Below are 12,748 nucleotides of genomic sequence, written 5' to 3'. Positions count from 1 at the left end.
TACATATGGGAACCCACAAAGTAGGGATGGTTCTATAGTATCTAGGTGTACATATGGGAACCCACAAAGTAGGGATGGTTCTATAGTATTTAGGTGTACATATGGGAACCCACAAAGTAGGGATGGTTCTATAGTATCTAGGTGTACATATGGGAACCCACAAAGTAGGGATGGTTCTATAGTATCTAGGTGTTGCATATGGGAACCCACAAAGTAGGAATTTTTTTGTCATCTTAATCTTAAGATTTTCTAAAAAATATGTACTTTTTATCTGGGCCTCGTTATTAAAAAAAATTGAATTCATGCAAAACAGATAATAATGTGATATTTAGAAACTTTCAGATGTCGTCATTTTATACTCTTGATGTTTTGGAGCCCTGCAAAGTATAATAAAAGGGATGGTTTTGGAAGAAAGGTTGTGTGCAAAGCTAAGAATTGTAACAATATTGTCAATATATTGTGTAGCAGCTTAATATATTGTAGAGACTTCTAGATTTAATATATTTCAACAACATCTGGTGGGGTACACTGTACAATCTACACACACTAGTACACATATTGTTTAGACACTAAACACTTTACACAGATTACTCAGACATGAGACATGAGACATGAGACTTTTTAGTTAACAAGGTTGCAATACCTGAATAATTTGTTTGAAATGAAATTGATTTTTTTACAGTCCAAGTCGTATATTGCAACTTTCTGAATTTGTATAGACGCTACGTCCTTCAGTTTAAGTCGTTTTTAACATTTTTTTTCCTTATAGACGCAACATAAAGAAGTAAGATTAGTACCGATCAAAAGGGATTATTTTTTACTTCATAATGTGCACTGTGCAGGGCATAATTTTCAGAAAATATGCAGGTTTAAGCTTATAACACTTCTTGGAGATAAGCATAATTATTTTGTTTACATGCAAAATTTAAACTGATAACGAAATTCACAGTGATCTAAAGGTTGCAAGCACTCATACAAAATTTGACTTCAATTGAATTGCTTTACAGTTCTAAAATGTAAAGGGCTACTCAAAATTATTAGAAAGTTAGTGAGGTAACATTATAGGCTTAGGCATATCTACACTTCAAAATTAACCCAGTCTTGTAATTTGATTCTACTTTACATACATTTAAACCCTAAATAAGCCATACATCGAAATAATTCATCAAATGTCGTATTCTTCAATTTCTGATAATGAAATGTTGCAGATATTTAGTTTTTTAATTAAATGATTATATGGAGCTATTTAAAACTGGTTTCGCATATTCATGGCTATTTATCTATTTTCGGAAATACTGAGATTTACGTAAAATAGTATAAAACCCATTGAAAAATTGTCAAGACGACATTTGATAAAATCTTTTGATGTATGGCTCATTTAGGGTTTAGCTGTAGCAGTTTGGATCTATGTGAATTTGACTTTTTTATATTTGATCAATATCATGACTGAAGCTAAGACCTCCTCATAAAAAAGTGAAGTAATACTTGTACACCTCCTTTATAGGTCTGATAAAATTTATAAAAAAAACGTAAAATTTTATTAAACGTCAAATATGAAAAACTAACAAAAGATAAGCCTAGATTATTTATTGTTTAATGGCAGATGCTAAATATTAAACGGATCACGAGTAAAGCTTAAAGGGATTATACACGTAATTTCAAGTGAACCTTTATAGCTTTATCTGATAAAGTATGAATTTGATATCCATGTTTTTTGTTTTTGAAAACTTATTATTTTCATTTGGAGGTTTCTCTACAAGAGAAGTTATCAGAACACTTTTCAAGTTAAAAAAACGAAGATATCCTCAAATCAATGATCAGATTCAGGTTTCGAAGGTACCATATTAAATTGGGCATGCTCTTCTGAAATTGAGACTCATTTCAAATTAAAAAGACTCTTTCCATTAAGGTATAGGTTAGATAACATCTATTGAAAATTAGAATTTACGTATATGTTCGTATCTATAAGATAATTTACTGAAAAACAACCTATACATGAAATTTCTAATTTCCCTACTCTTTCTTTCACTGTATGTCTTTATGTTATTTTACTGAAAAACAACTTATATAGAAAATTTCTAATTTCCCTACTCTTTCTTTCACTGTATGTCTTTATGTTATTTTACTGAAAAACAACTTATATAGAAAATATCTAATTTCCCTACTCTTTCTTTCAATGTATGTCTTTATGTTTTTTTTACTTCTGAAAAACAACCTATATAGAAAATTAATTTCCCTCCTCTTTCTTTCACTGTATGTCTTTATGTTATTTTACTGAAAAACAACCTATATAGAAAATATCTAATTTCCCTCCTCTTTCTTTCACTGTATGTCTTTATGTTATTTTACTAAAAAACAACCTATATATTGTAGAAGACGATACCCGGCCTCCTTACAACAGTCCAGGAACAAAGAGAGGATGAAGAAGAATTTCAGATTTACCCGTGTGATCGAACCAATGTTTTCTCGATAATATTTTGTATCTTAGACTTAAATATATATACGGGAAAAGTGATTCCTCGTTTTATTGGAGACCGACCTCACGTCCTCCATAATATATGAAATATCTAATTTCCGCACTCTTTCTTTCACTGTTTAATTTTCTTTATCTCTATGGCTTAACCTTTAAGACAGGAGTCTGAGGGATCACAAACATGATTATAAACTAGGCCTGTAAGCCCCCCCTCTTCTCAGTTTATTTATCAGAATTTTCGTTTAATTTATCAGAACTTTCGTTTTATTTATCAGAACTTCATTTTCATTTATCAGAACTTTTGTTTAATTCATCAGAACTTTCGTTTATTTATCAGAACTTTCGTTTAATTTATCAAAACTTTTCGTTTAATTTATTAGAACTTTCGTTTAATTTATCAGAACTTCCATTCAATTTATCAGAACTTTTGTTTAATTTATTAGAACTTTTGTTTAATTTATCAGAACTTTTGTTTAACTTATCAGAGCTTTCGTTTAATTTATTAGAACTTTTGTTTAATTTATCAAAACTTCAGTTTAATTTATCAAAACTTCAGTTTAATTTATCAGAACTTTCATTTAATTTATTAGAACTTTCGTTTAATTTATAAGAACTTTTGTTTAATTTATCAAAACTTCAGTTTAATTTATCAGAACTTCTGTTTAATTTATTAGAACTTTCGTTTAATTTATCAGAACTTTTGTTCAATTTATCAGAACTTCCGTTTAATTTATTAGAACTTTCGTTTAATTTATCAGAACTTCCATTCAATTTATCAGAACTTCTGTTTAATTTATTAGAACTTTTGTTTAATTTATCAGAACTTTTGTTCAATTTATCAGAACTTCCGTTTAATTTATTAGAACTTTCGTTTAATTTATCAGAACTTTTGTTTAATTGATCAGAGCTGAAAACTTTAGAATGATATATACTTAATCCTGATTACTTAATCTGAGTATCCAATGTACACACTTTTGATTTTCTTCTTAAACCGTTCTTTCTTGGATATAGAAGAGAAAAATCAAAAACCGTTTTTTTTCAATTTTGAGAGTCCCGCCCATTTCTGTATATAATCTTAAATGGCAGGCAAAATTTCAAATTTATCAGCTTCATATATGCGACTCTGATTGGTTGAATTTTATAAACTTTTCAGGATACAATTGTACAAAATTAGGTTAGTCCCAATATTAAAAAAAAGAGAGGATCAAGCATTTATCTCAATATCCACCATTCTAAAGTTTTCAGCTCTGAACTTTAAACTATAATCTGCACATTACATTTCCAATAGAAAAGTATGTTAATTACAGATTCAATAATTAATTAGGTGACAAATTTTTAACATAATTAACCCTATTCCTGCTGGGGAGGGGGTCAATTTGACCCCCCCCTGTATTTTTTTTTACATAACTCAAAAAGTATTGGTCTGAGGCTGTTAAAATTTTCTGGCTTTTCTTACATACCCATAGCCCTCCCTTTAAGCCTAAAACAGGACTTTAATACTAACTGCCTGAGTCCTCAGGCACACTGCCTGAATGACTGCTTTTTCCTGTAACAAACTAAATCTTTGTTTTGACCCACTTTCACTTGTCAGATTTTGATAAAATTTAGCTTTTTGGAAAGCCTTTGACAAAAGGAAACAAATTGCACAAGTTTTGCGAAAAAAAAATTGCAAATTTTTTGCAAACAACCTGTCAAAGGAAATTTGCACATTTTTAGTTTTTCTTGATTAAAAATAATGTTATTTAAAATTTTGCACAAATTTTTTGCATATTTGAAATGGCATGGTCAAGGGCTTTTCAAAAATGTATAATTTTTCATGTTTTTGAAAAATCTTTTTTTGCACACATTTTTACTATATAACTGGATTTTGCGATAAAAAATTCAATTTTTGCAAATTTGCAATTTTTTTTGCAGATTCTAAAAGTAGAGCACAAGAGCTTTCTAATGATGTATCATTTGTCATATTTAGATATCAAACATGGGATTTAGAGGAGGGGGGGGTCAAATTGACCCCCCCTCCAGCGTATCCTGGTTTTCAAGTACCCCAGCAGAGATAGGGTTAAACATATTTATTTTGAAGTTGAAAGACATATTTATTGAAAGCGTTTGTGATATAAAGCAAGGAACTAATGCAAGGAAAGTTAATTGCGGTCGTGTAAACTCTGATTACAAATGGAAACCAGTTCTCTTTGGGTGGAATTTGTAAACAAGAATAGATGCATCAGTGTTCGTTTAGTATCCAAGGAGGTTAAAAGCATTGAATTTTGATAATTCTGATAATTCACATAATAGTTTCCTATGACCAGTATAATTCATTGATTTTTTTATGTGAAAGATGGATCCCATGTCAGGCTTCGACATCCGTCTTGTGTTTAAATTACCGCCCAGAGACAGTACACTGCAGTACAAAATATGTGTACACTTCTGAAATAACTTTCCTTGCATTACATTTTTGGCTTAGACTAAGAGTGGACAGCTGAAAATATTGTATACACAAAATAAAAAGATGTCGTAAATATGGTGAAAATAGAATTTAAATAAGATAAAAAACTTATTGTCTTAAACTCTTAAGACCAATTTGAACAAAAGTTTAGAAAACATTTTGTATAAAAAGTAATAATTATTATAAATCTTACTTTTACACCTTCATTTAAAAATTTTTACTTTATCCTCAGATTTAAATCATAAATACAGTTATTTATTATTTGTTTTCTAGTAGTTTATGCTTATAAAGTGATTAAATGATTTTACGTTCTAAAATGCTTATCTTAAACTGTTTCTAAGTGTTTATTAAACTTTTGAGTTTAGACCGATGAATGCACCGCAATAATACAAAGGGGTAATTGCATTACAATTCTTTAGAATTCAAGCAGAACTAACTCGTTGTTGTTCAAAAAACGTTAATTGTGTTCTTAAATATAAAAAATGTCTATAGCCAGAAACCAGCAATCACATGAGACATAAATAACACCACGTAAATTCTGCCTGCTATAAAATGCTGCAACAATTTACAAGCAATTGGATTTTATTTGTGCAGCCCAAGACATGTACATTTAGAACTATAAACCATTTTATTTTAGCTAAAGTAAGTCTTTCAGAAATAATTGGCATAATTCTTAAAGATTTCTGCAAGAGAGCTTTCAGTGACACATAACTATGGTTTCCAGCAAACAAAATGTTTCGCGAAAAAATTAGAAAATTTTCGTTCGTATTTCGCAAACGTTTTCACAAAATTTTGTATTTGTTTGTGAAATGAATGAAGCAAAAAAGCGAAAACGAAGTAAAATTTCGCGAAAAAGTATTTTTGCAAATAATATTCTCACGAAAATATTTTTGCAATAATTTGATTTGACAATGTGATAATGGAAACTAAAATTTGCATGCTATGTAAAATAAAAACTGAAATTATTTTGTTTTTAATTTTACTAAAAAAGTTCAATCAGTTTACAACAACAAGTAACAATAATTGTGTAAAAAGTAACATTTTACACCGTATCATAGAAAAATTGATACTTAGTTTACAGGGTGCATTTAAAATAATCCGAATTATTTTTGCTCCTCCCGTTGTAGATTTTAAATTGTGTTTTTTTGTGGAATATGGCAGCCTTCAATTCTCGAAATTTTGTCTTTTTTTATAAATTTTCGCAAAAATTTTGCATTCCTTTTTAAAAATTCAGTAATTTTTTGCAACATTTTTGGTTTTTTTCACATAATTTACTCTTTTTTGAGTAATTTTCTCATTCTTTTTTCGTGAAGATTCGCATTATTTTTTTGCGAAAATTTTGCAATATTTTTTTCGAGAAATTTTTGTATTTTTTGCATTTCCTATTTTGTGAAAATCTCGCATTTTTTGCGCGAAACAGATGGAAGCAAAATTTTCGCATTTTTTGCGAGCAAACGAAATGCGAAATTTTCTCGAAACGATTTTCCTTTTGTGCTGGAAACCCTGAACATAACTAACAAACGCATTAATAACAACCTGACACTTTATAGACAAAAATGTTGTGTTAAATCTAGATCTAATTTACATTTTATCTCGATATTCACTGTGCCAACCTTTGAATTTAAATACAAATATGAATGTCCGAAAGAAAATAATTACACAATTAATCCCAGGATTCGAACACAAAAGTTTTAACATCTTGCAACAAAACAACTGACAAGCAGATGGTGTAAAATAATTTGCACTGGAAACAGAAGAAAAAGAGAAATCCAATATTTGTATGAATTAAGATTGATGAAAAATAAAAGATTTTTATATCAAAAATTGGAATCTTAGACATGATTGGAAATAAATGGAACATTTTTTTTCAAAATTTTCGCAAAAAATTGAATTTTTTGCGAAACTCAAATTTTGTAATATCCAGTAGCTGGATAGCGCAAACCTTTGATTTATCAAGCTTAGACTATTAAATATAACAGACTGTATAGTTTGAAATATAAAAGGTCTATGCCATCGGGTTGTAGAAATCAGTTTGTGACAAAAACTCAATACCTCTGTTTGTATAATCTTACACAGAAAGGTGCAAAAAATGTTCTTTGTTTAACAAAAAAGATAAAAAATTTTTTAACCTGGTATAGATAGAGAATTTTAAAAATAGGGCAAATTAAAGCCAAACAAAACAATTTTCTTAAACTTTTATGACCGATTTAAAAAATTAATGACAAAATATGGCTTTATTTCAATTATTACAAACTTTACATAACATGCATAATCTTTAATCTGTATCATAAAAACATTATACATTTATGGTAATCATTTTGTAAATACCCTTAAATCGTAAATATATATTCTTTACTCACTATTTATTTACCAAGATTATAAAATAAAAAAAAGTTTGTTCTTTTAAATGTTCATAAAAACGAGCTTTTCTAAGTGTGATTTTTAATTATGTTTGACTATAAATGTATCATTATAAATCTAATATCAGGAAAGTGCGATTTAATATTTAAATAAAAGTTTTAAAATTCCTACAAAACTGTTGATAAAATAATAAATACACTTTATTGTTGTGTCATTATCCTTTAAACCCGGGCTACAATATCATAAAATCTAAAATTGTACATCAGAAACTGAATACCTATTTCTAACAAACAAAAACACACAGAATAAACTGACAAGCAAGCTGAACAGATTGTTCTCTGTATTCTGATCATGAAAAGTATTGAAAAAGTTTAAAATAGAGAAACTTTCTTCTAAGATTTTGGATTATATTTCAAGATACAGGGATAGAGTAAACTTAAGAAAGAGAATGAGTATACCCTGGAATAGAAAGAGAAGACATTTAAGCAAACTTTAATATGATTGTTGTGATATAAAGCAAAAAGTTTCACCAATATCAACTTTTTAATTGAAACGTGTCATTGTTCTACACTGCACAATTGCTGAGTTTCAAGTTCATATTAGACTACTTGAATTAATCTGTCGTCTTCCTATTCCACAGCTTTATGTGTCCCAAAGGCATATTTTTTAATAAAGTATAAATGAAGTATACAGTGTAAAAATGGTGTGATGTGCTAGCTGAATATTAGAAATCTTATTGAAAACACAGATGGTATGAAATACTTTGCACTAGAAACAGAAGAGAAAAACAATATCAATGTTGTTATGAAATATGATTGAATAAAATTCAGAATTCAACAAAATATGATGTTGCAAGAAACATTGGAACATTCTTGATATAAATAACATCTATGATTCAGTTTTCGTGTGTCATACTTTTTTATTAGAATTAGTAAGTGTTTGTAAAAAATCACACTTTTGTTTGAATCAAGAGGTGCTATTTTTATATAAATCAAAAAAGGAAAATTAGATAAAAACAGCTCCAACAGTTTTAACCAATCCAACACATCGATATCTAATTAGATTTTTTATTGAATTATTATAAACTATTTTCGCATTCATTTGACATGTTCTTCAAGCTTCAAAGAGTTTGTTATAATAATTGATTTGCAGAAATTTATCCTCTTCATTGATTGATTTCATTAAATAGGAAATTGAAAAAAAAAGTTGTTTTAATTTATATTTATATTTTATTTTATTCATTACCATTCAAGTCAAATCTCTTTCGGTTTGACTATGATGCATTGATTATACATATGTCATTTTAAAATTTATTGAAATTTCAGATCGTGCATTGTAGCCTCAATTTTTGTCAATATTGAACGAACAAAAATTCTGATGACTGTTGAAATGGTTCTGACTAATTTCTTTTTAACAGAAACAACATGAGCTATAAAAGTACCAATCTCTATATCTTGAGGACTCAAACATTTGATATTTCAAACCTCAAACTTTGACTAATTGATCTAGCAGTAGAATTATTAGTTTGAAAAAAAGGTCTATGACACCAAGTGGCAAATAAAAAAGAATTAGAAAATTATCATATTTTTTTGTTTCTAATTTATTGATATCAAACACTGCATTTAATGTTTTAACAATACTGAAGCAAAATTGATGCCTCCCGAAAAAAAAGGGTGAGAAAAATTTTAATGCATCCATCTTGGGCTAAGGTCACAGACATAATGCCGTTTCATTTACTGTTGATAAAAATTATATCTTAATTTTCTTAGTTTTATATTCATTCAGGTTAAGCGTCTGTATTTTGTAATGAATGGTAGCTGATAAAAAAAAATTTATAAAGATAAAGATAAAAAATGCCAACTCAGTGCAAGAATAACAGTTATAACTTAAACATGGAAGTTTTATCTTTTCTTCCTGTAACTCATTTAAGGAATACAGGAGAACATAAAAATGATGAAAGAGTAATTAGCAATGAATCCCAATTTAATTCTGATTTAATTTCAAATTCTGATTCCCAAGGTTATGAATCAGGCTCTGATTCCCAAGGTAATGAATCAGGCTCTGATTCCCAACTTCCTGAGTCCCAAATTGAAACTAATACCTCACAACCAGATGTAGGAGAAGATGAAACCGATCATCCCCGTGATGAACAAGGTGGTGAAGATGTTGTTGGTTCCAGGCTTCAAGATTATGTTGATATGCCACCACAAAGTCCAATACAGTACAGTCGAACACAGAACGACCGAACGCTTCCAAGTAATTTTTAATTTAACATGTTTTTTTTTTTTTGATTTTGATTTGTGTGATTCTTAATCTACATTGATATTATTAAATAAGAAATTGAATTATCAAATCCCTATATCTTTGCAACCTGATGGTACCTTTGATATTTAAAATTTTAATTATTTGATATAGCAGCATTTATAGTTTGAAATATCTAAGACTTACAACATTGAGTTGCAAAGATATAAGAGTTAGAAAATCAGAGTTTGTGACAAAGACTTAGTTCCTTTCCAAAGACATTGTGCAGAACGAGTTTTTCAACTTACAATAATTCTTGACTAACAACAAACAATGCTGATCAAGATCAACTGTTTGGAAAAACTGTTTTGTTATTTTCTCATTTTAGATTATGCTAGTTTTTCTCATGTAAAAGAATATGATGGACCAGTACACATCCAGTATGCATCAAATCCAGCAAGATTCAATACCTTCAATGATTGGCCTATTGGTCTCAATCAAAAACCTGGTGCTATGGCAAAAGCTGGATTTTTTTACACAGGTAAACATTTAATCCTCTTTGTTTCAATACAAGGAGAATATACATTTTTTTGATCAAAAATTACAAATTTGGCAAATATTTTTAATTTGATTGCCAAAAATTCCAGTATTTTTGCCAGCATATTTGTTATCTAAAAATAGAACTTTTTTTCCAAAAAGTTCTTACTGAGAATTATCTTAGAGATGTTGTCACTTAAGATTTGTTAAGATTAAATTGGCTGATTTTCATTTTGACCGATGTTTTAATACAAAGACGAAATTATCATTTTAATCTAGGGTGCTCTGATAAAGTCACGTGTTTCTATTGCAATGGTGGGCTCTGTGGCTGGGAACCTCAAGATGACCCAATGGAAGAACATATCAAGTAAGTTTTTAGCTCTCAATCTAAAGATGTTTGCCAATTTAGTTGGTTTCTTCTCATTTTTAGACCAAAAGGGTTGATTCATCAATGGATATTTTAATCTTAGGAATTTCAAGTTTGGTGAAATGTGAAATTTATGAATTTTGTGGTTTTTAGATGCAGTTATGAAGAAATAACAAAAGAATATATGAAGAATATAGTTATTACAATAATCCCTTAAATTTAAACTAATTGATTTATTATTTTGATGGTGTATGATATTTTGAAAACCCTATATTTCCTTGAAAAGCTCTTTTCACATGTTTTACCATGTTGTTTTTTTATATTTCAATATTAGGCGCCATTCAAGGTCTGTGTCCTAGACTGCGGTTTAGACTTTTAAAAAGATAAAATAAGAAAAACAACAGTTTTGCGGTTTGATAATTCCAAACCATAAATATAATTTGTAATGATTTAGGTCCTTCCCTTGTTGTCAGTTTATTGAACTGACAAAGAAAGAAAATGTTTCTATGTACAAAAAGGAAAGACAGCAGTTAGAAATTAAACAAGAAACAGAACAAGGTAAGATCAAATATTTTAACATCAGTTGAAAGCAGATTTTTTAAATATTATCCTAGATGTTAATTTAAGAAGGATGCCTATAATTTGTTTAAAAATCATTGGCACTTTTCTTTTTTAAAAGAGTTTTTTAAAGGTATCATACTATAAACTTGAAGAGAAAACTCAATGAGAAGGACTCAANGCACTTTTCTTTTTTTAAAAGAGTTTTTTAAAGGTATCATACCTTTGTGTCGGGAATCTGAACTATAAATTGGCTTTTTCTCCGGCCACGGTTTTTTTTGAAAAGCAAGACTAAAACTATATGAATAGTTGTTAGGCTATTTAGTTTACCTGAAATTACTCATATTAGTGAACGGTCCCTTTAATGATTGAAATTTTGTTTTGTTTAGAAAAGGCCGTATCAGACAAGACAAGAAAGGTCTCTGAATCATCAGATGATTTAGAAAATTCTGCTCTCATTTGTAAAGTATGTTTAGATAAACAGGTAACTAATTGAATATATTTTTATTGATGATTTAAAGATACTTTGAAATATTTTTATACCATAATTTTACATGTTTAGGTTTCTATCCTCCTGCTCCCATGCAGGCATCTGGTCAGCTGTGGAGAGTGTACAGTTTCCCTCAAGGTAACAGCTGACAAAAATCCACGAAAGAAATTGTATAAGTTTCTGAAAAAGAATTTCTTAATGTACTATTATGAAAAGTGTACAATAGTTGTTTTCCATGACTCTGCAAGCATAATTCCAAAGTGTAAAGTTCATGATCAAATATAAGATTTTAGCATTTAGATGTTTGTTTGTGGTGTGCTGATAAGTGATCAAAAGTCACGTTAAATTTGATAAAGGACAAAAAAGAATACGTATTTTTTGTTAGTAAAAAGAAATGAAAAGAAAATCATCTTTTGTTTGACGTTTTTAATCTTCTGAAACATTTAAACAATTACATTTCATGGCAATAATAGTTTTATAATTATAAATATTCATTTTCTAGAACTGCCCAGTGTGCAGAGGAAGAATTCAGCATACTGTCAAAGCCTTCTTGATCTAGCTGACAATGGTCAATTTAAATGTGAACCGGACCGACCCCTTGTACCGGTCATAATGACGCGGGGAAATTACTGTCCAAACCATGGGTACACACATATACATTTTAACTCCTGTTCCCATAGACACATATACATTTTTACTCCTGTTCATTTAGACACATATACATTTTTAACTGAATCTTTATCTTCAATTTTTAAGTTTTAATTTTTTTATAATTTGAAGGTTACCATTTATCCCATTTAGGAATTCAAGTATTAACATGAAATTCAACAACACTGTTTTTGGAATATTTCTTGATAATATGTAGATTGTAGTTGTAAAGTTAGTGAATAGATTAATAAAACTTTGAATATATGTATTATATCTTTTGATGAACAATACAATTTTTACTACTGACGTGATGAGCGTTCAGATCCTACGTCTGAATCTGATAAAATATGCTTTTTATCACAAACGCTTTAGATAAATACGTCTTTCAACTTCAGAATAAACCTGTTTGATTATGTTCAAAATGTGTCACCCAATTAATTATTGAACCTATAAATAACATACTTTTCTATTGGAAATGTAATGTGCAGATCATAGTTTAAAGTTCTGATAAATTAAACTAAAGTTCTGATAAATAAAACAAAAGTTCTGATAAATTAAACAAAAGTTCTGATAAATAAAACGAAAGTTCTGATAAATTAAAAGAAAGTTCTGAAAAATTAAACAAAAGTT

General features: G+C 28.8%; 1 protein-coding gene across 1 annotated transcript; it reads left to right on the top strand.

Moving 5' to 3' along the window:
- The first annotated feature begins 9,138 nt into the window (after window positions 1-9,138).
- On the top strand, window positions 9,139-12,205 carry LOC111716771 (baculoviral IAP repeat-containing protein 3). The gene is made up of 7 exons (XM_023492260.1): window positions 9,139-9,533; window positions 9,907-10,059; window positions 10,335-10,422; window positions 10,877-10,980; window positions 11,370-11,464; window positions 11,543-11,608; window positions 11,973-12,205. The coding sequence occupies exons 1-7, from the start codon at window positions 9,170-9,172 to the stop codon at window positions 12,027-12,029; spliced, it is 927 nt and encodes a 308-aa protein (XP_023348028.1). The 5' UTR covers window positions 9,139-9,169; the 3' UTR covers window positions 12,030-12,205.
- The last annotated feature ends 543 nt before the right edge of the window (window positions 12,206-12,748 follow it).

Source organism: Eurytemora carolleeae, unplaced genomic scaffold, assembly GCF_000591075.1.
Source record: "Eurytemora carolleeae unplaced genomic scaffold, Eaff_2.0 scaffold2196, whole genome shotgun sequence".
NCBI lineage: Eukaryota > Metazoa > Arthropoda > Copepoda > Calanoida > Temoridae > Eurytemora > Eurytemora carolleeae.
Note: the sequence above shows the minus strand (reverse complement) of the source record. Positions and strands in the feature narration are given on the sequence as shown.

Coding starts and splice junctions, on each gene's coding strand:
- LOC111716771 (XM_023492260.1), top strand. CDS start 9,170: ATGGAAGTTTTATCTTTTCTTCCTGTAACTCATTTAAGGAATACAGGA. Junction 10,060..10,334: donor AGCTGGATTTTTTTACACAG/GTAAACATTTAA, acceptor ATTTTAATCTAG/GGTGCTCTGATAAAGTCACG. Junction 11,465..11,542: donor AAGTATGTTTAGATAAACAG/GTAACTAATTGA, acceptor TTACATGTTTAG/GTTTCTATCCTCCTGCTCCC.